Source organism: Hevea brasiliensis, chromosome 14, assembly GCF_030052815.1.
Source record: "Hevea brasiliensis isolate MT/VB/25A 57/8 chromosome 14, ASM3005281v1, whole genome shotgun sequence".
NCBI classification, from domain to species: domain Eukaryota; kingdom Viridiplantae; phylum Streptophyta; class Magnoliopsida; order Malpighiales; family Euphorbiaceae; genus Hevea; species Hevea brasiliensis.
Genome location: NC_079506.1, coordinates 15,928,896 through 15,956,373, shown reverse-complemented (window position 1 = coordinate 15,956,373; position 27,478 = coordinate 15,928,896). Strand labels below are relative to the sequence as shown.

The following is a 27,478-nucleotide window of genomic DNA, read 5'->3' as shown; positions in this document are numbered from 1 at the left end:
TATTGATATTATAACTATAAATATAATATATATGTGCATTTTATGTACACAATAAAAATTTGAGTTTCATGATATTATAATTATATATTTTTTCATTAATAAATTTTATAAATTTTCTAATCAAATTATATTTTTCTTTTTTTAATACATAATTTACTGTGTAATTTATAAGATTTAGCCAAATTTTAAAGTTTTTAAAATCTCTATATAATATTTACCAATAAATTGAATGCTTGAACTAATTTTTAACCTTTCAAAAGTTAATATATAAAAAATAAAATGCATATATTATGTAAGATTGATCACCTATAATAAAATAGGAATTGATATAAAATAAATTATTTATATTTTAAGAAATATTTATAATTATTATTTAATCTATTGATAGTAAAAAGTGTATTATATTAAAATACATAACTATTTTTTATTTTTGTTAAGTATACAGTGTTTATTTTATTTAACTAATATATTAAAAATGACTTTATGTATTAAAAATATTTACATAAAAAAATTTTTTAGAAAAATTATTATCAATTTTAAAATAATCAAGTGTTAAAAAATTTAAATTCTTATATTCTTATAATTTAATACTTATAAAATTAATATAAATTTATATTTACTATTATAAGAAGATATTTCGTCAATCTGTAGGGCCAATCGAACTTGGTCTTATATCTTAAAAATATAATTATTTTTTGAAAAAAATAAAATTTAATTGTTAAAAAAAGTGAAAATTGATTATTTGTGCTTTTTCTTCATTTATTTTTCACAAATATAGTTTTTTATTATTGGACGATTAAAACATAATATGAATTTATTCATATTTATTCAAAGCCCAACTCAATTCGTTCACATTGATTTTATTCATATTTGTAATTTGAATTTCCTATAAACATCAGATGAAAGGGAATGAATGTCCTTATAAATAAGGAATTCAGTTGAACTTGAATCAGATGATAATCCCTTTATAATACAAGCATCTGTTGAGAAAAACAACAGTTCTTAGTCAGATCAATACATTCTTTACTTGTGCTGGCTTCAATAGTGAACTGCCATACATAGCTTGTGCTCATTGCACACTGATCTGCACGAGAAGAAAAAATTGTCATCAAGAAAAAGCCGAAATACCAGAGAGATTGCCAGAATGTATACCTAAGGCAGAAGATTAAACTGTTAAACCGGTAAATAATTTCATCGTCAGTCCTCCCAAGAACAGAACAAAAACTCCCAGCAGCTCACAAATTCACAGTACTCACCTGCACCTTTTCTAATCCTTGGAAGAACACCTAAATGCCAGAAGCAAACTTGTGAATAGATTCAAAAATGAATGCCTAACAAGCACTTCATCATTACACAAACAATTTATAATTTAAAACAAACACAAGAGAAGCAAACAACCAAAGCCAAGATCATATTGTTCCATCAAGTAAAGTGACTTACGAACCATTTACCTCGATTCATTGCCTACCATCAGCAATAAGGGTTTGGATTTGCTGCCCAACTCAGTCGTAGTACTGGTGTTCCAGGATAGTTGGAGGACTCGTCTAGTTTATCATGCACCAAATAGCAAAGACATCGAAAAACACAAACTTGTGAACCCAAGTGAAACACGTATAAATGTGCACATTAATAACACAGCAAGAAAATCACATGGATGGCCAGAAATTAAGATTAGTTCCATAGAGTGCTATTATACTTAACAAACTACACAGCAGCACACAAGCACCTAGAAAAATATAAGTTCAACTCGGTCCAACAACTGCATGGATGTAAACAGACTATAGCAATCAAAGAGAGAGTTGGCCTAGGATCTGATCTAGATGACTCCCTTGGTCCTCTTTGGTCACCAAAAATAAGGGACAAAATAACACTTCAGATGAACATTGTCAACTCAGGCCTACTATATACGTTATTCTGTTCATCCTCCAACACCGGATAAGCTGCTACAAGAGCATCTTGGGATCCAATATACAGCGAGTTGTAGATCTTCCAGTACACTTCCCTGACCTTCCGGGCAGGATGGAACAGCCCCTGGAGACAATAGTTTAACACAATAGCAGCACCCAAGGCCATTCTCATTCCTTCAATGGCTTCCATTACAGCATTGATGACATGAGGGGAAGTCTCAAAGATGTTTGGCCACACATAGTTAAGTAGGTGGATTAGAGCATCCTCGCAACCTAATCCAGCAACCCCCAAAGCCATGTGCTTGACAGCAGAAGCTGCAGTTTGCCTATGAACCAGATCTCTGTCCATGAGTGCATCCTCAAGTAATGGAGTCACTGCATATATATAGTCTTTACCCATTTCCCCTATGTACTCGAACAGGAAAGAGAGGGATTTCAAGACACCGTTCTGCACATTAAGCTCTGGAACACGATACTCATTCATCAGGGCTGGCAAGACTGTAAAAGGTGAACATGTTTCTGCAACAATGGCGATAGCAACAGTTGTGCACACACGATTCTGGCGCTCCTGGACCTTCAGATTGTTTAGCAAGGTAGCAAGGACATCTTGGGGTCCTATGGCTTTGGCAATATAACCAAATGTGTTCACAGTAGCTCGTCGAATGCCCTTCTTGTGGGCCTTAAGCATCTCCAGGAGTTCAAAACAAATTCTCATCCACTCCCTAGCTGGAACAAACTCAGCACCACGATCAGCAATACGACCAACAAGATCAATACAATTCTCCTGGACCTTTTCATGCCTATTCTTCAAAATGGGGGTCAACCTAGGAAGCAAATCTTTGATAGGGGGTGTCATTTTTGTCATACCAATCACATTGACAATGGCCTTGAGAGCTCCAAGAATTGATCCAAGAACTTCAGGGTATTCTTCTCCCAAATACTCATACAAGACAACACCAAGATGACCCATCAGCTGTTCCTCTTGACACTGCTTCATGACAACAGCAATCCTAGAAATAAGATCCGCTGCTTGTTGTCTCACCTTCGCACTTTTGTTGTTCAAGCGCCACTTTATGGTACCACAAATCTGGGGAAGATAAGGTTTCACCCTCTGTCCAAGAGCATTCACAACAGCACCAAACCCATTAAGCATCACATTGGCATCATCACTCGTCTGCTCTTGGAAAGCATAAAGAATTCCATCAATCAAAAGTTCTTCCAATCTAGCATCAATATCAGATGCTCCTAAGTTTGCAACCACCTTCTCAATTGTTTCCATAACCATTCGCCTGTATGGTTCGCTCTCATCTTTAAGATCCTCAACAATTCTCCCTACAATATCTTTGACACCAACCTTGTTAGCAATCTCCACAGTTGTATCCACAAGTTGCCTATAATTTCTCCTATCCAATGCCATCCTTCTAACCCAGAAGTTCCTAAAGAACTCAGGAAGAATATCAGAACGTATGTATTCAGCTTCCACACCCTCAGTACTCACACACTGCTTGACCACTTTAAGCACAATTTTCTTCATTTCTTCATCGGGAGACTGAAATTCACGTATTAGGATAATCATGACTTCCTTGGTGTAGTAACTGGCATAAATAGCATCCATTAGAGGAATAATAAAACCAATTGCCTTCAAGAAAGCAGCCAAGACCTTCCCACGGTGTGACCTAATACCCTTCCACAATGGCTTCAACACAGAATCAAAGCTTTCAATACCATACGGTGCAGCAGCTTCAGCAAGAGCAGCCAAGGACAAAGCAGTGATGGTTCGCACTTTTTGATTCTCATCACTGAGACCGTGTTCAATAATTTCAACAAGAGACCTCAAATGAGGTAGAACAGCACAACCAATCAAAATAGCAATCTGCTGCACAATCTTGATTCCAGTGTGGCGAGCTTGCCATGATTTCTTACTTTGACAGACAGCTTTCAAGAAAGGCAACAGTGCCGGAATACCCAAGGCAGAAGCAACAACACTAAAGGCTCTAGCAGTTGTGTTCCTAACATACTCATCAATATTATCAATATCAGGACGCATAGCAGCAATCATAGTAGCCAAACCAGCTGCTTTACTCAAATTAGAGATGATTTCTCTCCCTTCTACACGAGCATAATAGTCCTCATCAATCAACAATGGTTCAATCACAACAAGAATCTTGTGAACATAAGGCCTGACCAATTCATCCAACTTATACAAAACCCTATCAATTACCTTAACCAAAAGATGCCTTTCTTGATCTTCCAAAGTGGGCTGCATAAGCAATGGCAAAATTCGGTTAAATAAAGGCCCAGCACCAAACTCTCTAGCCTTATCAGTCAACTGCCTCAAAGCAGTCTTTCTCTGAGAAGGTGTCCCATTCTTAACCTTCAGCAAGAGCTTCATAATTTTCCTCTCTTTCTGCTCGTCAGGTGACAACTCCTCCTCATCATCTTCATTCAACAAAGCTCCAAAGTACTGATAATCCTCTGGCTTCATAAATGGCAACCCACCAGGAGCTTCCTTTGGAACATCAAACTGCTGACCCCTATTATCCTCAGGAATAGCATAAAGAGGAGTCCCCATTGGTGTTGGGGTTGCCAGTAACTTCCTTGCAGGCGTTCTAATTGGCACATAAGATGCTGGAGGCTCCAAAATCTTGTATCCTTCCTGTGGGAACATAGCATCAAGCTCCTCATCAGTCAAGGGCCTGTTTCTCTCCTCAATATCCTTCTCCCATCTCATCATATTATATTGCTCAGGGGTCATTGCACCGCGCAAATTAATGGCATTTGGAGTAGGAGTGGCCAAATCAACCCCACCCACAGGAGTAACTCCAGGAGTATAAGCAGCTGCTGGTGTAGCCCCAGCCATAGGTGTGGCACTTCCCATAGTTGCTGGCGTCTCATCCCAACGTGACCTCTGTCTTTTTGGGGTTGGGGTGACCAAACCTTTGGGAGTCGCATCCCAAGTAACTCCAGCAGGGGTAGCCCCAGGAGTAACTCCACCGGCAGGAGTAGCATCTGAATCTGCCAACCTGCCAGGAGTTGGTGTTTCATCCCATCTATTTCTCCTTCCCACAGAAGGGGTTGCATCCCCCAGTCTCCCAGGAGTAGGAGTGGCATCCCATCTTCCAATTCCAGGCGTGGCATCAGGCAAATCCCAATCAGAACCAGTCTTCGCCTTTTTAGCCGCAGCCCCATCATCCTGTGACTGGTCCCACCTATTCCTCCTCTTGGGAGCGGCCTCCTTAGTCGCTGCAGCAGCAATCTCCTTTCCCTCTTTTGCTGCCTCCTCTTCCTCCTTCTTCTTTTTGGCAATTGCCCTAAGAGTCTCCTCCTTCTCCCTCTTCAACGCCTCCTCCCTCATCACATCTGCATACGTCCTCACCGAAGGATCCGGGGTCTTCTCCCCAGCAGCAAATGCGTCATGCCTGTCTGGCGAAATCACCCTATTTAACCTCCTCCTCCTATAGTCATCCTCACGATCAATAATCTTCGAGGGCTTCTTGAACCCACCATCATCCATCTCATCCCCACCGCGAGGCATCTCTTTAAGAAGCGACTTCGGGGCAGTATAAGAAGCAAGCTTTCGAGCAACTTCATTGTCACCAACTTCAAAATCATCTTCATCATTCACAGGAATCGAGGTAACATATGCGTCGCGGTCCGTTCCGCCATAAAGGTCTTTATCGAAGGTGAGGGTAGTGAGAGAGGCAAGCTCTTTCTCCATTTTTTTGCGCTCTTCTTGGGTTTTCGCTATCTCTGGATCCATAGTTGATTTGAAATCGATTCGTCTCGGTTACATATGAATCTAAAACCCTGGAATGTAAGTAAAACAATAAAAAAAAAACCAGAAATTAGGGAAATGGAAATTGCAGGAAATCTCGAAATGAAAGAGATTGAAAAAGAAATTGAAGTAGGAACTGAACTGAATTGAGTTTTGATGATCGTCCAATCTCTCTCCCTCTATTTCCCTGTACTCTGTAGTGGTAGAGAGTAGAGACCGTTTGGGAGATTTGGGAGGCTACTGGGATTAATTTGCAGATATGAAGTTGATGGGGCGAACCGATTTGAATAATCGGTTAAGAGTTCGTTATGGGCTTGGGTAGTTGGGTCGATTTGTACTAATCGAATGGGTTTGAAGTTTTGAGTTGGGTTACGGCTAGTTCCTTTTTTTTTAACCTCAATTTTAAAAATCAATTGTAATTAAAAAAAATTATAATGATATATTTATTGGGGATTAAAAAAACATCAAACTTTTTTGTGTTTTGACAACTTAATTCTAAAGTTTATATTTTGGTAAAAATAGTCAATTTTTTAAATGTTGCTAAAATTTAATTCAATTAAGTGTGTTAAAAATCAATATGTTTAGAGTTTAGAAAATGCTTGAGTTAGATTTTTAATTTTTCACTCTTTTTGCTAGCTAAATGAAATTCATCTTTAGATTTAAAATCCGTTTGTTTTACAAAAAATATATTTATTATTAACCTAATTTATGAAAATCAACTTATAAACTTATAAATATTTAAAATTTTAAGTAATAATTGTTGTGTTTAGTAAAAAAATAACTTATAATCATATTTATTATTAAAATAATTAAAAAAATATTAAATGAAATTTGTGATGAATTTTTAAAAATTAAATGAGATTAATATAGTAAAATATTTGATTAAATTATCTTATAAGCATAAAATTTATAAGTATCAAAATAAAAAATTAAGTCCTAACTTATTTTTTTTTAGTTTATATGTTTAAAAATTATTATAAACAAACAAATTACTCCATATTTAAGTTTATATAAATTAAGACAAACACTCTCATAATCTCCTTAACATTTGATCTCTAAAAAATAATAAATGTTATTTAAGTTAAAAATTAACTTAAACTCTTATTGCTATCAAATATCTATATATAAAGTAAAAAAACACCCTCAAAAGAATGTCACATGGCATTACTTTTTATAATAATGTTATGTGGCTAACACATAGTATTTTGTGTTACCACGTAATATTCTCTATTATATATAAATTATAAATTATTTAATAATTAATATATTAATACTATAATAAATAGTCATTATATAGAGAGAGATTTTAATTATTTATATGATAAAATTTTTATTAAAAAATTGGAGAGATAAAAGTAATAAAAGTAAAATTTGAAACAACTAATAAGAAATTAAAAACATTACATTATTTTTATATATTAAAATTAATATCTATACATATATATATATAATTAAATTATTAATAATTATGTATAATAGCACAAGTAATTCTCATTTGATATGTGATATTTTTTTATAATATTATCATATGATTAATATATAATATTCTCTTTCATAATATTATCACAAAATATTTTCTATTATATTAAAAATAAAAATATATATATATATAAATTAAAATTATTAATAGCCACGTATTTATTAGCCCAAGCAATTCTACACTAAGAGTAATAAAGAATTAAAAGGTATTCTATTTATCCTATTTTAAATGATGTATACCATTTACCCTAATTTAAATGATGTTTTAGATATTTTACGTTGTATTACTTAATTTGTAATTTTAAATGATTAAAAAGTATTATTTTTTTAATTTTATTCTGATATATTATTATTTTTAATATATTTATCTTTTTCTTATTATTGTTCTATATATAAAAAATAAAATTATCTAATATTTTTTAATTATTATATAAAAACCATAAAAAAATTTAAAATGAGACTCAGAGAGTATAAGAATAATTAATTAACTTTATAGCAAACCCATTATAGTTAAATTCATTATTGTTGTTTGTAGATATCAATAATCCCATTTTTTTTTATTCCATTAATAAGAATAATATAAGATAGCGACCACCAGTTTCATAGGTTAGTAAATTTAAACAAGTAATATTTAAAATTAGATAATTTTTTTTTTTTAAATATACATAATTGTAAAAAACTTAAAAATTAAATTTTTTATGACCATTATTTTTTAAAATAAAATTTTATAATTTTTAACCATTTAAAATGAATGATTTTTTTTTTTAATATTTGAAAAAATTTAAAAACACTTTCTTAATCAATCGATTGAATGGATTAAAAAAATAAAATTAATTTTTTTAAAAATCTTCAAAAATTTTATTTAAAAAAATCATGGATTCTCTTAAATAAATATACAAAACATACAACTAAACTCAACTCAACTCAACTAAGCTTTTATCCCAAAGATTTGGGATCAGCTATATGGATTCGTTTTCTCCACTCTAAACGATTTTAGGTTAAATTCTCAGAAATGTGTAATGCTTATAGGTCATATTGTACTACTCTCTTCCGAGTCAATTTAGGTCTACCCCTTTTTTTTCTTTCTATCCTCTAACCTAATGTGCTCTAATTGTTTAACTGGAGCCTCCGTATGTCTACGCTTCACATGACCAAACCATCTCAATCTCCCTTCTCTCAACTTATTTTCAATTGACACCACTCATACCTTTTCTCTAATACTCTCATTACGGACTTTATCTAGTCTAGTATGGCCACTCATTCACCTTAACATTCTCATCTCTGCAACTCTTATCTTAGACGCATACGACTCTTTCAGTGCCCAACACTTACTACCATATAACATAGCCGGTCGTATGGCTGTATGGTAAAATTTTCCTTTCAACTTATTGGAAATTTTACGATCACATAAAACTCTCGTGGCACATCTCCACTTCAACCATCCGGCTTTAATCCTATGACTAACATCCTCCTCATATTCTCCATCTACTTGAAGGACTGAGCCTAGATATTTAAAGTGATTACTTTGAGATAGTACCACTCCATTCAAACTAACTCCTTCCCTATCACTAGTTTGGCCTTCACTGAACTTGCAATGCATGTATTCTGTCTTCGTTCTACTTAACTTAAAACCCTTTGACTCTAGAGTACTTCTACAAAGCTCTAGCTTTCTATTGACTCCTTCTCGTGTCTCATCTATCAGAATAATATCATCTGTAAACAACATGCACCAAGTAATACTCTCTTGTATATGTTTCGTTAATTCATCTAAAACTAATGTAAAAAGGTAAGGGCTCATGGCTGATCCTTGATGTAATCTAATTGAGATCAGAAAATCTCTTGTGTCCCCTCCCACTGTGCGCACAATAGTAGTTGCTCCTTCATACATATCTTTCAATACTTGTATATATCTAATAGATACCCTCTTTTGTTCTAACATATTTCATAAGACATCTCTTACAACACTATCATAAGCCTTCTCCAAATCAATAAAAAACCATGTGTAGATTTTTCTTCACATCTCTACATTTCTCCATCAAGTTTCTAATAAGAAAGATCGCTTCCATAGTTAAACGACCGAGCATGAAACCAAATTGATTGAGAGAGATAGAAGTATTATGACGTAGTCGATGCTCTACAACTCTCTCCCACAACTTCATAGTATGGCTCATGAGTTTAATTCCCCTATAGTTTGAGCAACTCTGTATGTCTCCTTTATTTTTAAAAATAGGTACTAAAATACTTCTCCTCCATTCATCAGGCATTTTCTTTGAGTTTAGAATCTTATTAAATAATTTAGTTAACCATGCCACTCCCATATCTCCTAAACACTTCCACACTTCAATTGGTATTTCATCAAGTCCACAAGCTTTACCCACTTTCATTCTCTTAAGTGCTTCCTTTACTTCTAAAGATCTAATCCTTCTAGTATAATTCACATTCTTTTCTATTGTTCTATAGTCTATATTCACGCTATTACCATTTTGACTATTATTAATGAGATCATTAAAATAATTTCTCCATCTTTCTTTAATGTCCTCATCTTTTACCATCACTTTTCCTTCTTTATCTTTAATGCACCTAACTTGATTTAGATCTTGACATTTCCTTTCTCTCCTCCTTGTTAATCTATAAATATCTTTCTCCCCTTCTTTAGTTCCAAGTTTCTCATATAACTTTTCAAAGGCCTGTACTCTTGCTTGACTAACTGCCTTTTTTGCCTCTTTCTTTGCTATCTTATACTGTTTATATGCCTCATTATTATCACATTTAGGTAATTTATTATACCATTCCCTTTTCTCTTCACTGCCTTTTGTACTACCTCATTTCACCACCATATCTCTTTTGATGGTGGTCCATGTCCTTTAGACTCTCAAAGTACTTTTCTAGCTACTTCTATAATCTTATCTGTGTCCACATATCATTGGCCTCCATATCCAGCTTCCATACTTCGGACTCGAGAAGCTCATTTTTTAACTTCACTTGCTTTACTCCTTTGAACTCCCACCACTTTGTTCGAGCTACACTATTTCTTCAGACCTTACTTGAATTGTTCCTAAACTTGACATCCAAGACCACCAACCGGTGTTGACTTGTTAAAGCCTCTCCTGGAATGACCTTGCATGTCACACCTTACCCCTCTGTAAGGCATAACATGATCCCGTAGAATACCTAATAAACTACCGAACTTCACCTACCGATAACTCATTAAGTACCCTACAAGGGATTTTAAAACAATTTTCTTACTTTTGATAAGTGGTGAGCATTTTCTAATAAGTACTTAAAAGATTTAGTTAAAATTAAAACTAGTTAATATTTTTTGCCCATTTTATTTTTACGCAAATTTTATAAAAATTTTGACAGAGTTCCCTCTGTATTTTGAGAAAACAGTTCTTCAAATACCTGTAAAAAGCACTTCTAAAAATTTTTCTCAATAACTGCTTCAATTTCATACTCAATCTCAATCAATTTCTCAACACATTTATCAACTTTCAAATTTCAAATCCACTATCCAATGATCATCAAAATACTAGCAATCCATTTCATTCAAATTAAATAAAATAGTTCCATTCATATTTCATTAGAAACAAAACAATTTAGACACATCATTACAAAATTTACATTAAGAGAATTTCAAACTACAATATATATTACAACTTTATACAAATTTTATACAAACTGCTCAAGACCCATTTTTACATGTCCATACATTTATGTGCAATATATATATCAAAATAAATATTTACAGTTAGGGTATAAATTATACCTGAAGACTTCAAGCTGAATGATCCTCAATCTTTAGCAATACCATCTGCTCCTCTAGTCTCTAAATCTGCGACAGCAATAAAAGCTATCGCTGAGTACTAGGACTCAGTGGTGCACAACATACTAAAATAATCTTTATGCAGAATATAAATCACATTTATTTAAAAATTTGACTAAACATGAGCATTAAACACAAAACATGAATTATGAAATTTTAATGCAAAGCAAGTTTATTTCGAAGTATCAAAACACATTTCATAAAACCCACAGTTAAATCATGCCATTCGAAACAAATAGAATCTCAATAGCCAGAGGCTAAAGAGAAATCACATCATAAGGCTAACTAGCTCAAATATATGGATATCCATTCACATCCTTTTCTACTGGCACACCTTAACACTTCTCAAGAGAAGGAATCAAAATTCGAAACTAATTACCCCACTAGTCGTGCTAGTGAGATGTTCAAATATATGGTCATGACACTGTGGTTTCAAAATTTATCTTAACAATTTGCCAAACATTGTCATTTCAAATATACACAACCAACTTTCCACAATTTAAATCAAAACATCATAAAAATTGTCATAATTCACTGATTCAAATTATTCCAAACAATATGCAGAAATAATTTACAAAAGTTATACGTTGTGCACAAACCTCAAGCGAGTCGCCTCTTGGCCTCGACTCGGTTCCTTAGGTCCTTTTCTGGTATTCTTTTCAACTAAAAAACACAATTTTACAATGTTTCAGTGCTAAAACTTAACATAAATCCAAAATAAATTTAGCCTCATTTTTACCTAGCTCTAACGTGCTAAACTCGACGTTCTTAAAATTTTGTGTTTCGGGTTACTATTCACTACACTATTCAAGTCAAATTGTTGACTTTCTAAGGCTTAATAGGTATGGGAACTCCAACTTCACTCACATACCATATTTTGGTTACTAAACTTGTTGGTTTTAGTCTTTTTCTCAAAACATAGGTCTTTTAGGCAAAATTGCCAAATTTTCGGTTTTGAAGTCCTAAGTTGCACTGTTTCATTGGTCATTTTACTGTTGGAATTTGGCAAAACTTCCTTCATAGAAAATGTTCCCTATTATCTTAAGTTTATTCTCATTTTTTAATCACCCCAATTGGAGTTTTGTAGCTCAAGTTATAAGCAAATTACGTTTACTGTTCATGCTGCAGAATTTGGTTCTGTAGATTTGTTGCTCCAACTTTGTTCAGCAATTTGATCAAGTTAAGTCCATAATTTGGTCTAATTTTCTTCATATGAAATATTCTACTATGTCTTAGGTTTCCATCGGTTCAAGAATCGCTTAAATCGGAGTTTTCTAGAGAGAGTTATAGCCATTGAAACTTTACTGTATAAATGGCAAATATGCACTCTGCAGATTTAGTGACCTAATTTTGCTCAATAATTTGATTTGGTTAATCGCATAATTTGAATTTGTGTTCTTCATGAAAGTTTTATCTCTATATCTCATCTAACCACTGGTAAAATTTCAGGTCATTTTGATCTGCCTAGCTCGAGTTATGACCAAATGAACCAACACTGTTCATTTGGTCAGGTTGTGCAGTGGCAGCCTGCAATTTTTCAACTTTGATCAATTTGTTCACTAGGTTTTAGTCACTTTTTGGGCATGCTTCCTAAATGAAAATTGTCTCATTTAGTGCCTATTTTCATCCCCAATTGGTCCCATATCCATTGGATTTGTAAAATTTCATTTTTGATCCCTCAAAGGGAATTTTGGTCATGCTGCCAGCACATGACCTTATCCAATCCGAATTGACTTTTAATTCCAACACTTCTAACACACCTCATTTGGTCACAAATGACCATTTTTCACTTCACATTAGGTCAAAGACACCATTTAAAAATTTCTCCAAACTTTTGCCTCAAAACCCTAGGTCTCAAACCCTAACGACTCTAATCCATTGCAATTAACTAATTCAAAGCATATAAACACAATCTTTCAACTTATTCAATTATCTTAACATGTTTAACTCAATAAAACTCATGCAAATCACTCTCCCCTCCCTGTTGGACAAATTTCAGTTTAGTCCCTCACACATATTTTTTTTTTATTTTAAGTTTATTTCTATGCTCTTGATGCTATACATACACTAATTAAACTAAAAACTTGAAGTTTGCATTACTTACCTTGTTAGGTGTCTTTGAACTTTTACTTCCTCTCAATTTTCTTCAATTCTTTGATGACCAATCTTCCTCTCAAGTGATTAAATTAAGTTTTTGTAAAGCAAGTATGGGAGGATTTGGGGTTTAATGGTGATTTCAAAGCTTGAAGCAAGCTTTAATGGAGGTTTACAATGGTGAGGGAGAGAGAAACGTAAATGGTGAGGAAGATGAGGCTTTTTACTTTTTTTTTCTTTTCTTTTCTTTTGTTTTTATCCTTATGGAAGACTCAAAAATCCATTTAATTAATTTATTAATTATATGACTTATGGCATCATGCATGATATCATGCATGATGTCATCTTCCTATACCTTTTTAACTTTTTCATTTTCTCTTTTTTTTTTTTCTATTAGTTCTTTAATTTAATTCTCGATTCTGAAATTTTCTTTTCTCCGATTTTATTTGACAGTTAGGTCAGGAGTCAGCTCTTGGGGTCAATTGACCAAATTGCCCTTATCCGGTTCAACCCGGTTTGCAAATAATTCAATATTTCTTCTGGCTCCCTGACCTAATTATTTGACTGACTTAACAATTCTTTTTCGTGATTTTCTCTTTTCCACTGTGTTCGTAATGGTCCTAAGGACCATGACATCACATTTTACGATTCGAAATTCGAGTTTAAATCGACTTCGCAGTCATTCCTGAGAAGGTCACCCATCGCTGTGACTCTCGGCTCGTTTAACTTCTTATGTTCTATTTTTCTTGTTTATACTTAACTAATTGGACATTACTAATTATTTGTGTTTATGGCTTCTCTAGTTGTCTTAAGTGTGGTTCTAATCTCCTTAATTGTCCGGACACAGGTCAGACGATGAAATATACTGTGCTATGCAAATAGGGGTGTTACAATTCTCTCCCCTTTAAATAAATTTCGTCTTGAAAATTTACCTGGTATTAATCTCTGAACAGCTGTGGGTGTTGTCTCCTCATGTCCTCCTCTCGTTCCCAAGTAGCCTCCTGGCCTGAATGATGGTTCCACAGCACTTTTACCAACGGTATCTGTTTGTTTCGTAGCTGCTTTACCTCATAAGCCATAATCTCTATGGGTTCTTCTTCATATGTGAAGTCTGGATTCACTTCAATTTCCTCTACTGGTAGTACATGAGATGGGTCTGATCGATACCTCCTCAATATAGACACATGGAAGACATTATGTATCTTCTCTAACTCTGGAGGTAGTGCCAAACGATATGCCAAAGGATCCACTCTTTCCAGAACCTCATATGGCCCGATAAAACGAGGACTCAGTTTCCCCTTTCTGCCGAATCTCATAATTCTCTTCCAAGGAGAAACTTTGAGGAAAACTTTCTCACCCACTGTATACTCAATATCCCTTCTCTTCAGATCAATGTAGGACTTCTAACGGTCTGATGCAGTCTTAAGTTGATATCTGATCACCCTGATCTTCTCCTCAGTCTGCTGAACAATTTCGGGTCCAATCATCTTTCTTTCACCCACGTCATCCCAACACAACGAGGTTCTACATTTTCTGCCATACAAAGCTTCATATGGAGGCATCCCAATGCTTGATTGGTAGCTGTTGTTGTAAGCAAACTCAATCAAAGGCAAGTGTGTATCCCAAGCGCCTCAAACTCAATCACACAAGCCCGTAGCATGTCCTCCAAGATCGAATTACCCTCTCGGTGGCCATGCATGCGTGGATGGAATGCGATCGAAGTTCAATCTAGTTCCTAGGGCTCTCTGAAGACTACCCGAATCTAGAAGTGAACCTAGGATCTGCATCGTCACGATGGATACTGGCACTCCATGCAGTCTCACAATCTCATCAATGTACAACTTGGCCAATCTTTCTAAACTGTAGTCCATCCGAACTAGCAGAAAATGAGCAGACTTGGTTAGTCTGTCAACAATGACCCAAACTGCATCATGACTCTTCTGTGTCCTCAGAAGTCCCATTACAAAATCCATCGTTATTCTTTCCCATTTCCATTCTGGTACTGGTAGTGGATGTAACAACCCAGCGGGTACTTGATGCTCTGCCTTTACTTGCTGACAAGTTAGGCATTTAGAAATAAACTCTGCCACATCTCTTTTCATACCCATCCACCAGTAATGCTCCTTTAGCCCTCTATACATTTTTGTGCAACCAGGGTGCATGGCAAAAGGAGACTCATGTGCTTCTTTCAAAATGATCTTCCTCAATTCAACATCATTAGAAACACACATTCTGCCCTGATGTAGCAATAGACCATCATCTCTGATTGAGAATTCTTGTTTCTTGCCCTGCCTGACTTCTTCTAATAGCTTTTGATACCTTTCATCATTCTGGGCAGCCATTCTGATCTGATCAATCAACACTGGCTGTACATGCCATGCAACTGCTGTCTGTCCCTCATCATTAATCTCTAAGTTGGCATGCAATGATCTCAACTCATGTACCAAAGACAAAGGAGTAACCCGTAGACTTGCTATAGTCTTGCGACTTAAGGCGTCAGCCACAACATTAGCTTTCCTTGGCTGATAGTCTATCAGACAATCATAGTCTTTTATCAACTCTAACCATCTCCTCTGTCTCAAATTCAACTCTTTCTGGGTGCCCAAATACTTCAAAGTCTTATGATCTGTGTAGATGTAGCACTTCTCTCCATACAAATAATGTCTCCAGATCTTAAGAGCAAACACAATAGCTACAAGCTCCAAATCATGTGTTGGATAATTCCTCTCATGCGGTTTCAGCTGGCGTGATGCATAGGCAATGACATTCCGATCTTGCATCAACACACAACCTAGCCCATTGTGAGAAGCATCGCTGTAAACTGTATATTCTTTACCCGGTGTAGGTAAAGTCAAGACTAAAGCTTCAGTCAAACATCTTTTCAATTCATCAAAACTCTGTTGGCATTTATCCGTCCACTGAAATTTTACATCTTTTCGGAGTAGCTTAGTAAATGAAGATGCCAACATGGAAAATCCCTTTACAAATCTACAGTAGTATCCAGCTAAACCCAGAAAACTGCGAATCTCTGTGACATTTCTGGGTGGCCTCCAATTAAGGACAGCTTCAATCTTACTTGGATCTACCTTAATGCCCTCTTCTGATACTACATGCCCCAAAAAGGATATCTCCTTCAGCCAAAATTCACACTTCGATAATTTGGCATATAGCTGTTTCTTTCTCAAAGTCTGCAGTACAATCCGCAGATGTCTATCATGCTCTTCTGCATTCCTCGAATAGACCAATATATCATCTATGAATACCACAACAAACTGGTCGAGGTATGGTCTGAAGATAGTGTTCATCAAATCCATAAAAGCAGCCGGAGCATTAGTTAACCCGAATGGCATAACTAGGAACTCATAATGGCCATAGCGGGTTCTGAAGGCAGTTTTAGGAATACTCTGCTCTTGTACTTTTAGCTGATAATAACTTGATCTCAGGTCAATTTTGGAGAACACAGCTGCACCCCTTAACTGATCAAACAAGTCATCAATGCGGGGCAACGGATATCTATTCTTTATTGTCACCTTAGTCAACTGTCAGTAGTCAATACATAAGCGGAGAGTGCCATCTTTCTTCTTAACAAACAGCACTGGCGCTCCCCAAGGTGACACACTAGGGCGGATAAAGCCCTTGTCAAGCAATTCTTGCAACTGCACTTTGAACTCTTTCAATTCTGCAGGTGCCATTCTATATGGCGTTATGGAGATTGGGTCCACACTGTGCATAACATCAATCTCAAATCGCACCTCTCTTCTCGAGGTAATCTTGGTAATTCATCGTAAAATACATCAGAAAAATCACATACAGTAGGGGATGTCTCTTAGTCTTTGGACTCCCACTTGGGTGTCTATCACATGTGCCAAGTATGCTTCACACCCTTTCTCGATCATTCTTCCGCTAGTGCAAATTAAATGATGTTTGATGGCAGTAAATGCCTCTCCCTGTGTATTACCACATCACCGTACAGAGGGAGACCAAAAGTGACTCTCTTCAGTCTACAATCAATTATGGCGTGATGCCTGGCTAACCAATCCATGCCCAAGATGATATCATACTCTCTGAAGGGCATTTCAATCAAGTCTGACAGGAAAACATGTCCTTGGATCACCAAAGGACAGTCTCTATAAATTCTGTTGACCCGGACCTCTTGTCCTAACGGACTAGTTACTAGCACTTCAAAATCCATTTGCACACATGGAACAGCAAGTGAACTGACTATGCTAGCACTAACATATGAATGGGTTGAACCCGGATCAAATAACACAAATACTTCTTGATCAGAGATAGAGAATGTACCAGCTACCACATCAGAAGTCTCAGCCTCTTCTCGTTGTCTCATTGAATAAACCCTGACTGAAGCACTTCCTTGTGCTGACTGACCAACTGTGCCCTGACTGCCTGAAGCAGTGCCTCTACCTCTGCCTCTTCCTCTGCCAGTGTGAACCTGCGGGAGCGGGGACTGCGAATAGATCCTCGCGTAGTAGGAGCTGGACCATATCTCGAAGATGGAGCACAAGTGCAGTCTCTTGCTAAATGACCCTTGTCTCCGCAGTTAAAGCAGGCTCTAGTGGCCCAATAACACTCCTCCCCATGAATCTTGCCACAAGTCTCACAGGGGCGGGCATAATGTGAACCCGCGCTCAACTGCTTACTAGACTTAGGGGGTCTCTGTCCAGAGAATCGGCCCCTACCAAATCTTCCACCTCGACCCCTACTGGGTCCACTAAACTTCTTTTTCTTTCCAGAGGTACCACCAGAACTCGGCTCTACTGACTTTTCCCCTTTGTCTTTCTCTGATTTCTCAGCTTTCTCTGATTTTTCTTTCACTGGGGTCGCTTCTAATTCTATTCTCTCCAACTCAAGTGCTTGAGACATGAGCTCTGAGAAATTGCTGTGTTGAAATCTCACAACTTGCATCCTTATGCTAGGCTTCAAACCCGTCTCAAATCTCTTGCACCTAGCCTTACTGGTATTAAGGAGACTTCCCGCATAGTGACTCAGGCGGGAGAACTCCCTCTCATACTCTGCCACTGATCGATTCCCTTATTTCAAACTCAAAAATTCTTGCAATTTATGATCAACATATGCATATGGGATGTATTTCTGTCTGAACTCTCTAATGAAGTCATCCCAGGTCAGCACTGGTGGTTCAGCTAAGCTGTGGGGGATGGTCTTCCACCAATCATACGCATCCCCTTGCAGTAGCGACACAGAATACTCAAACTTCAGTTCATCTTGGCAGTGCAGCTTCTTAAATACTCTGTCCATTCTTTCAAGCTATTGCTCTGCCTCCAAAGGGTCCACTGTACCCTTAAATTCTGCAGCCCCATACTTCAATGACTTATCATACTGTCTAGCTGGAGGCAGTGGTTGTGCCACAGGTGGTTGGGGTGGAGCTTGAACAGGCATACCCCCAGCCATTTGTTGAAACATTGCCACCATCTGCTGTGCGAACTGTGCAGGAAATTGTGGCATTTGTGGGGCTGGTGCTACGGATCCACTGGCATTCGATAAAGCTGGGGCTTCTCCTTGTGCCTCAACTTCAACAGACTGCTCAACTGAGCGATCCCCTTCTTCCATTTCAGTCTGAAGTAGGGTATCTCCTGAACAAGTAACACATGGAGATTTCCTTCCGTTAGTTCATATTATGATGTAATGCACTGTATGTAACAAATATGGACATTGAGCAGTTGTACTTAACAAGGAAAGACACAAATTCTCAAGTTAAAACATACTTCAAAAAATTTGCTCTGATACCACTAAAACATGTCACACCTTACCCCTCTGTAAGGCATAACATGATCTCGTAGAATATCTAATGAACTACCGAACTTCACCTACCGATAACTCATTAAGTACCCTACAAGGGATTTTAAAACAATTTTCTTACTTTTGATAAGTGGTGAGCATTTTCTAGTAAGTACTTAAAACACTTAGTTAAAATTAAAACTAGTTAATATTTTTGGCCCATTTTATTTTTACGCAAATTTTATAAAAATTTTGACAGATTTCCCTCTGTATTATGAGAAAACAGTTCTTCAAATACTTGTAAAAAGCACTTCTAAAAATTTTTCTCAACAACTGCTTCAATTTCATACTCAATCTCAATCAATTTCTCAACACATTTATCAACTTTCAAATTTCAAATCCATTATCCAATGATCATCAAAATACTAGCAATCCATTTCATTCAAATTAAATAAAATAGTTCTATTCATATTTCATTAAAAACAAAACAATTTAGATACATCATTATAAAATTTACATTAAGAGAATTTCAAACTATAATATATATTACAACTTTATACAAATTTTATACAAACTGCTCAAGACCCATTTTTACATGTTCATACATTTATGTGCAATATATACATCAAAAGAAATATTTACAATTAGGGTATAAATTATACCCGAAGACTTCAAGCTGAATGATCCTCAATCATTAGCAGCTCAATCTGCTGCTCCTCTAGTCTCTAAATCTGCGACAGCAATAAAAGCTATCGCTGAGTACTAGGACTCAGTGATGCACAATATACTAAAATAATCTTTATGCAGAATATAAATCACATTTATTCAAAAATTTGACTAAACATGAGCATTAAACACAAAACATGAATTATGAAATTTTAATGCAAACCAAGTTCATTTTGAAGTATCAAAACACATTTCATAAAACCCACAGTTAGATCATGCCATTTGAAACAAATAGAATCTCAATAGCCAGAGGCTAAAGAGAAATCACATCATAAGGCTAGCTAGCTCAAATATATGGATATCCATTCACATCCTCTTCTATTGGCACATCTCAACACTTCTCCAGAGAAGGAATCAAAATTCGAAACTAGTTACCCCCACTAGTCGTGCTAGTGAGGTGTTCAAATATATGGTCATGACACTGTGGTTTCAAAACTTATCTTAACAATTTGCCAAACATTGTCATTTCAAATATACACAACCAACTTTCCACAATTTAAATCAAAACATCATAAAAATTTTCATAATTCACTGATTCAAATTATTCCAAACAATATGCAGAAATAATTTACAGAAGTTATACGTTGTGCACAAACCTCAAGCGAGTTGCCTCTTGGCCTCGACTCGGTTCCTCGGGTCCTTTCCCGGTATTCTTTTCAACTGAAACACACAATTGTATAATGTTTCAGTGCTAGAACTTAACATAAATCCAAAATAAATTTAGCCTCATTTTTACCTAGCTCTAACGTGCTAAACTCGACGTTCTTGAAATTTTGTGTTTCGGGTTACTATTCACTACACTATTCAAGTCAAATTATTGACTTTCTAAGACTTAATAGGTATGGGAACTCCAACTTCACCCACATACCATATTTTGGTTACTAAACTTGTTGGTTTTAGTCATTTTCTCAAAACTTAGGTCTTTTAGGCAAAATTGTCAAATTTTCGGTTTTGGAGTCCTAAGTTGCACTATTTCATTGGTCATTTTACTATTGGAATTTGGAAAAACTTCCTTCATAGAAAATGTTCCATATTGTCTTAAGTTTATTCTCCTTTTTGAATCACCCTAATTGGAGTTTTGTAGCTCAAGTTATAAGCAAATTACGTTTACTGTTCATGCTGCAGAATTTGGTTCTGCAGATTTGTTGCTCCAATTTTGTTCAGCAATTTGATCAAGTTAAGTCCATAATTTGGTCTAATTTTCTTCATATGAATTGTTCTACTATGTCTTAGGTTTCCATCGGTTCAAGAATCGCCTAAATCGGAGTTTTCTAGAGAGAGTTATAGCCATTGAAACTTTACTGTTCAAATGGTAAATCTGCAGTCTACAGATTCAGTGACCCAACTTTGCTCAGTAATTTGATTTGGTTAATGGCATAATTTGAGTTTGTGTTCTTCATGAAAGTTTTAGATCTATATCTCATCTAACCATTGGTAAAATTTCAGGTTATTTTGATCTGCCTAGCTCTAGTTATGACCAAATGAACAAATACTATTCATTTGATTAGGTTGTGCAGTGGCAACCTGCAATTTTTCAACTTTGATCAATTTGTTCACTAGGTTTTAATCACTTTTTGGGCATGCTTCCTAAATGAAAATTGTGTCATTTAGTGCCTATTTTCATCCCCAATTGATCCCATATCCATTGGCTTTGTAAAATTTCATTTTTGGTCCCTCAAAGAGAATTTTGGTCATGCTGCCAGCACATGACCTTATCCAATCCGAATTGACTTTTAATTCCAACACTTCTAACACACCTCATTTGGTCACAAATGACCATTTTTCACTTTACATTAGGTCAAAGACACCATTTAAAAATTTCTCCAAACTTTTGCCTCAAAACCCTAGGTCTCAAACCCTAACCACTCTAATCCATTACAATTAACTAATTCAAAGCATATAAACACAATCTTTCAACTTATTCAAGCATCTTAACATGTTTAACTCAATCAAACTCATGCAAATCACTCTCCCCTCCCTGCTGGACGAATTTCAGTTTAGTCCATCACACATATTTTTTTTTTTATTTTAAGTTTATTTCTATGCTCTTGATGCTATACATACACTAATTAAACTAAAAACTTGAAGTTTGCATTACTTACCTTGTTAGGTGTCTTTGAACTTTTACTTCCTCTCAATTTTCTTCAATTCTTTGATGACCAATCTTCCTCTCAAGTGATTAAATCAAGTTTTTGTGAAGCAAGTATGGGAGGATTTGGGGTTTAATGGTGATTTCAAAGCTTGAAGCAAGCTTTAATGGAGGTTTACAATGGTGAGGGAGAGAGAAACGTAAATGGTGAGGAAGATGAGGCTTTTTACTTTTTTTTTTCTTTTCTGTTCTTTTGTTTTTATCCTTATGGAAGACTCAAAAATCTATTTAATTAATTTATTAATTATATAACTTATGGCATCATGCATGATGTCATCTTCCTACACCTTTTTAACTTTTTTATTTTCTCTTCTTTTTTTTTTTCTATTAGTTCTTTAATTTAATTCTTGATTCCGAAAGTCAGCTCTCAGGGTCAATTGACCAAATTGCCCTTCGCCGGTTCAGCCCGGTTTTCAAATAATTCAATATTTATTCCGGTTTCCTAACCTAATTATTTGACTGACTTAACAATTCTTTTTCGTGATTTTCTCTTTTCCACTGTATTCGTAATGGTCCTAAGGACCGTGGCGTCACATTTTATGGTTCGAAATTCGAGTTTAAATCGACTTCGCAATCGTTCCCGAGAAGGTCACCCATCGCTGTGACTCTCGACTCGTTTAACTTCTTATGTTCTATTTTTCTTGTTTATACTTAACTAATTGGACATTACTAATTATTTGTATTTATGGCTTCTCTAGTTGTCTTAAGTGTGGTTCTAATCTCCTTAATTGTCCGAACCGACACCGGTCACCGGAACAGTGAAATATACCAGGCTATGCAAATAGGGGTGTTACATTGCAATCTTTGCATAAAGCTCTATTTGTCTTCCTGGTTAAGAGGAAGTCGATTTGGCTTCTATGTTGCCCACTTTTGAAAGTCACTAAATGTGACTCTCTTTTTATAAAGTAGGTATTTGCTAGTATTAGGTCGTATGTTATAGCAAAATCCAGGATGTTTTTTCCCTCGTCAGTTCGACTGCCAAAACCAAAACCTCCATGAACATTCTCATAAACTTGTCTATCACTTCCTACATGTCTATTCAAATCTCCACCAATGAAAACATTCTCTTCATTCAGTATGCTTTGCATTAAATCATCCATCCCAAAACCTTTGTTTACTCTCACTGTCTAGTCCTATTTGTGGGGCATAAGCACTAACTATATTTATTATTTCTCCTTCTAGTACTAGTTTTACTAGTATAATTCTATCTCCTACTATTTTCACAGCTATTACTGCGTCTTTCAATATCCTGTCTATGATTATGCCCATTCCGTTCTTGTTTCTCTCATTTCCGGTAAACCACAGTTTGTACCTTGAATTACCCACTTCCTTACTTTTCTCTCCTACCCATTTAGTCTCCTGAATGCAAGCAATATTCATCCTTCTCCTTTCCTAGGTATCCACAAGCTCCATTAATTTTCCTGTAAGTGATCAAATATTCCAAGTACCAACCATGATCCTCCTCCTATCCTGCTACTTCCTAATTGGTCTCCTATTATGATATCTTCTATTGTTTTCTATGTCTATCTTGTGTTCTGTTCTACTATCTGTCCTATGAACTAACTTCTTTACCCACACCCGTCTATGATGTGGGAACACTTGCTCACTTAACACCACACCTGGGCGCCGGTATGGCTCGTCGCTTTCGGTAAATGCCCTACACCCTTGCATATTACTCACTACACCTGGGCTTGTGAGTAGAGGACGCCCCAACGTTTATATCATTTGAATCCATATTATAAGGTGTAACAAAATTTTTACACTGGTTGTCACCTAACGCAACCCTCCTCTTTTATCCGGGCTTGAGACTGGCTAAGCGCAATCTACTTAGGCAGAGTTATACAAAACATACAAAATTAAAAAAATTGACAAAACTTTTTATTATTTCATAAAACTTCCTTTCAATAAAGGGAGATTTACAATTACATCTCTAGGTGACCCAACAAACCTTGCCTAAAGTTTTATGAATGCGTTGATTTGAGCAGTAATTGTTCTATCGAGCTCCAAAAAACAGCTTTCTTCGCGGGGCAAAGACGGGTGACGATGAAAGAAGTGTGATCGACTTTAATGATGTAGTAGAACTTCATAGCCATCTCAGAAGTCTCGGAGCTGCCGGAAATCTATGAGCAAAACCTAACAGTGAACTTCATTGATTTTATTTTCTTCAGATTCACACTCTTCTTTTTTTCTGCCATGGATATTTGGTTTATCTCTTTGATGGATTATTAGCTGGTATTCAGACAATGGCTTCTATGACCGTAAAAGGAGAAAGAAATGAGTTGGATTTCTGGTATGCTGGTTGGTGAAGCTGGTCATTGAAGTAGAGAGACGTGTGTGTAAGTGTTGAAGTGAAGCACAGGATGTTAGGAATCTTCAAGTCACCACGTTAGGAACTTTGAAAGCAGGGGAAGGAATTTTTTATTTTAATAGTTGAATCATAAGGGCAAATTTGTTATTTCACAAAATGAGTGAATTTGAATAGGACATAAGCGTTAATATTTATTTCAAAACGATACGGACTAACTCCCTTCAATAAAATATTTAAATTTAATATCACATTAAAATTTAATAAATCAAATTCAAAAACAATTCAAATGTACACACATCCAAACGGATTCAAAAAAAGAAAAAGGATTGTTTCAAATTCAAATCCAAAAACAATTCAAATGTATACATATATCCAAACGCAGCCAAAGAGAAAATGATTTGAATTGAATTTGAGCTCTCAAAACTATATATTATAAAATAAATACTTAAGTACTACACTACTAACCCAGTAACAAAACCTATACATATTCTCAAATTCAATTAATTTCAGACCAATAAATGGCATTACAACCAAATATACCTATGAAAATATTATAAGAATAGGAAAAATTCTTTATTAATTAGGGAAAAACATGATTCAAGGACAATCACAATGCAGAAACAGTAAAACAATTCACTTGAAATAGCTCTGCCAACATAACATCATCATACTATTAGAATCTCACATGTATCAATCTCACAATTTCAAGGAACATGTCTTCTATGAATAATCACGCTTGAACTTTTAAAAAAGGGAAGAAAAAGTAAATATTGGTCGTTAGTTCCTTTATTGTCACAAAAACAATTGAAAGTTAAGCATTCACGACCTGATCAGAATTTTAAAAAATTAAAATAAAAAAACTAAGAAGTAAAAATACTTCCAAGCTTAATAAAACAAGGATCAACTACTGAAAACTCATAATAAGAGTAGTGGACCAAGCTACTTCTCCGAACAAAAACAAATAGTGGAGAAGTAAAATTTATCACTAGGTTAAGTGACTTCATTGCTTTTGCTCCTCCTCATGCTTGGATGCATCTTTGATCTCGTCTGTCCCATCATCCTAAACGCATGAAAGCAAATATCAATAAAAATCTCACTAGCAAATATTCATTAATAAGACAAGATAAAAATGCAACAGACAAGATGAAAGAGCGAGATCAGGACCTGCATATCAGAGGTCCACAAAGTGAGATTATCCCGAAGAAGTTGCATGATCAAAGTGCTATCCTTGTATGAATCCTCTCCCAGTGTATCGAGCTCTGAGATGGCTTCATCAAAAGCCTAAGAAAGACAACATAAACATTTATAGCAATATATTAGTATGATTTATAAAGACCAACAAAGTAAGTACTATCATTGGCACTGAAATGTACACAATGATAAGCAACCAAAAAAAAAAAAAAAAAAATCATCAAGGTCAACTCCTAACTTAGTCTACCACCAGTTAAAAGGAAAATTTTAAGAGAGAATGGATGAGGAGAAGAACTGAAAAATGGGTATGTAAAGTGGGAAAGATATTTTTTCACAAATTTCTGATTCCCTCACCTGTTTGGCAAGATTGCAAGCACGATCAGGAGAATTCAAGATTTCATAATAAAATACAGAGAAGTTCAGCGCCAGGCCTAGCCTGATGGGATGAGTTGGAGGTAGTTCAGCATTGGCAATATCCTGTAAATATACATTACAACAAATACTTTGTAACTGTAAAGTACAATAAATACTATTGCACCAGAACTTTGTAAATAACACCACAAAATAAAATATTTTAATTTTAGACCCCACATGAAGGACAAACACTTCCCAACTATTGATATGGAACAAATAAAAATCTGTGTTAATCAGGCTGCAATACCATACCACAATTCACATAGGCCTTCTACTATGCCCATATCAAACATTTAAGAACAGGTGCAAAAACACCATAATCTATGATTGTTCATATATAGTCAGTGAAGCTCAATTGTCAGATGGTTTTACACAGTTAGAATAATTCATGGCCCCAATATATATAAGATATGCCTCTAATAATTAAGAAAAAAGCTAATCAATTACTAAATTAATAATATAATTAAAACACAATGTCAAATTTCACATCTATAAAACAGGTGCATGGATCGTTAGAAAGCGCTTCTAATGTTGACTAACAGATCAAATGGATCTAATCAAAAGACACCATAATCTTCACACTCGCAGATAAAATATAAGAAAACCTAGATCCAGCAACCATATCATCACTTAAAATTATAGATATGAAATCACTAAAACAAAGAGATAAACAACAAAACAATTCCCAAATCACCTTAACAAACATGTACAGATCCAACCCAATACTGGCGCAAACAAATGAGTCCCATCAAATACCCAACATGAGCAGATCCAACTAACATTCAATATTTCAAGTAAAACGTAATTGTTTTGCACAAACACATCTGTAAAATCTCCAAATCAACACAAACCTGAGAAGATTTATACGCATTGAGCGTATTCTCAGCAGCTTCTTTCCTCTCATTTCCAGTCTTGAACTCGGCGAGATACCTATGGTAATCACCCTTCATCTTCAGATAAAACACCTTGGAATCGCTGCTGGCAGCAGCTGGCACAAGCTTCTCGTCCAAAAGCTTCAAAATGCCACCGCAGGTCTCGGAAAGCTCGTTCTCAATCTTGACCCTATACTCCTTGATTGCAGCGACGTGGTCAGCGTTCCCTCGGCTCTCTTCTTTCTGCTCAATGGAGGAAATGATCCTCCAGGACGCACGACGGGCGCCGATCACGTTCTTGTAGGCGACGGAGAGGAGATTGCGCTCCTCGACAGTAAGCTCTTCAGATTCCGGTGTGGAAAAGACGACCTTCTCCATGAATTGGACCATTTCTTCATAGCGCTCAGCTTGCTCGGCGAGCTTGGCCATGTAGACGTTATCTTCGCGTGGAGATCCGGCGGCCATTTTCGGAATTCTTCTGGTTTTGGGCGTGAGATTTGGGAGTTATTCTTGGAATTTTGAGAAAATAGGGAGGATTGGAAAAGATTGGGAAAGTGCATAGCGGAGACCAGTTCTTTATCAAGGATGGTAAATTTTCATATTAGCACACTGATTTTAATTAATTTGCAATTCGGTCCTTTAAATTTTTAAAATAACTAGAACTGGGCTTACTTTTAAGCCCAATTTCAATATAAAAGGCCACAAATTTCATCCCAAAAAAAAAACATTGGGCCGTTCCATTTCAATTTTTTATAATACATTAAAAAATGTAAAATTTTAAGTGAAATTGAAAATTTTATATATAATTTAAAAGTTATTATTTAATTTTATTAATTTAATTTAAAATAAAATAAAAAATTCTTGCATTAAGAAGAAAATTAAAAAAAAAAGATTAATTAAAATATAATCAAATGCAATGGGAGCTCCAAAACCCAAGGGCTATACTAGGAACTTGTTACCAAAATTGGAGCCCATAAAAGATATTA

At 35.5% G+C, this 27,478-nt stretch overlaps 2 protein-coding genes across 2 annotated transcripts; both read right to left on the bottom strand.

The window, feature by feature from the left end:
* Positions 1 to 1,603: 1,603 nt before the first annotated feature.
* LOC110667610 (uncharacterized) lies at positions 1,604 to 5,938 on the bottom strand. Its single transcript, XM_058135617.1, has 2 exons — positions 5,825 to 5,938; positions 1,604 to 5,714 (listed from the first exon to the last, which is right to left on the bottom strand). The coding sequence occupies exon 2, from the start codon at positions 5,665 to 5,667 to the stop codon at positions 1,873 to 1,875; it is 3,795 nt and encodes a 1,264-aa protein (XP_057991600.1). The 5' UTR covers positions 5,668 to 5,714; positions 5,825 to 5,938; the 3' UTR covers positions 1,604 to 1,872.
* An 18,841-nt stretch (positions 5,939 to 24,779) lies between these two features.
* On the bottom strand, positions 24,780 to 27,098 carry LOC110667611 (14-3-3 protein 6). Its single transcript, XM_021828506.2, has 4 exons — positions 26,472 to 27,098; positions 25,561 to 25,683; positions 25,180 to 25,296; positions 24,780 to 25,075 (listed from the first exon to the last, which is right to left on the bottom strand). The coding sequence occupies exons 1-4, from the start codon at positions 26,955 to 26,957 to the stop codon at positions 25,016 to 25,018; spliced, it is 786 nt and encodes a 261-aa protein (XP_021684198.1). The 5' UTR covers positions 26,958 to 27,098; the 3' UTR covers positions 24,780 to 25,015.
* Positions 27,099 to 27,478: the final 380 nt, after the last annotated feature.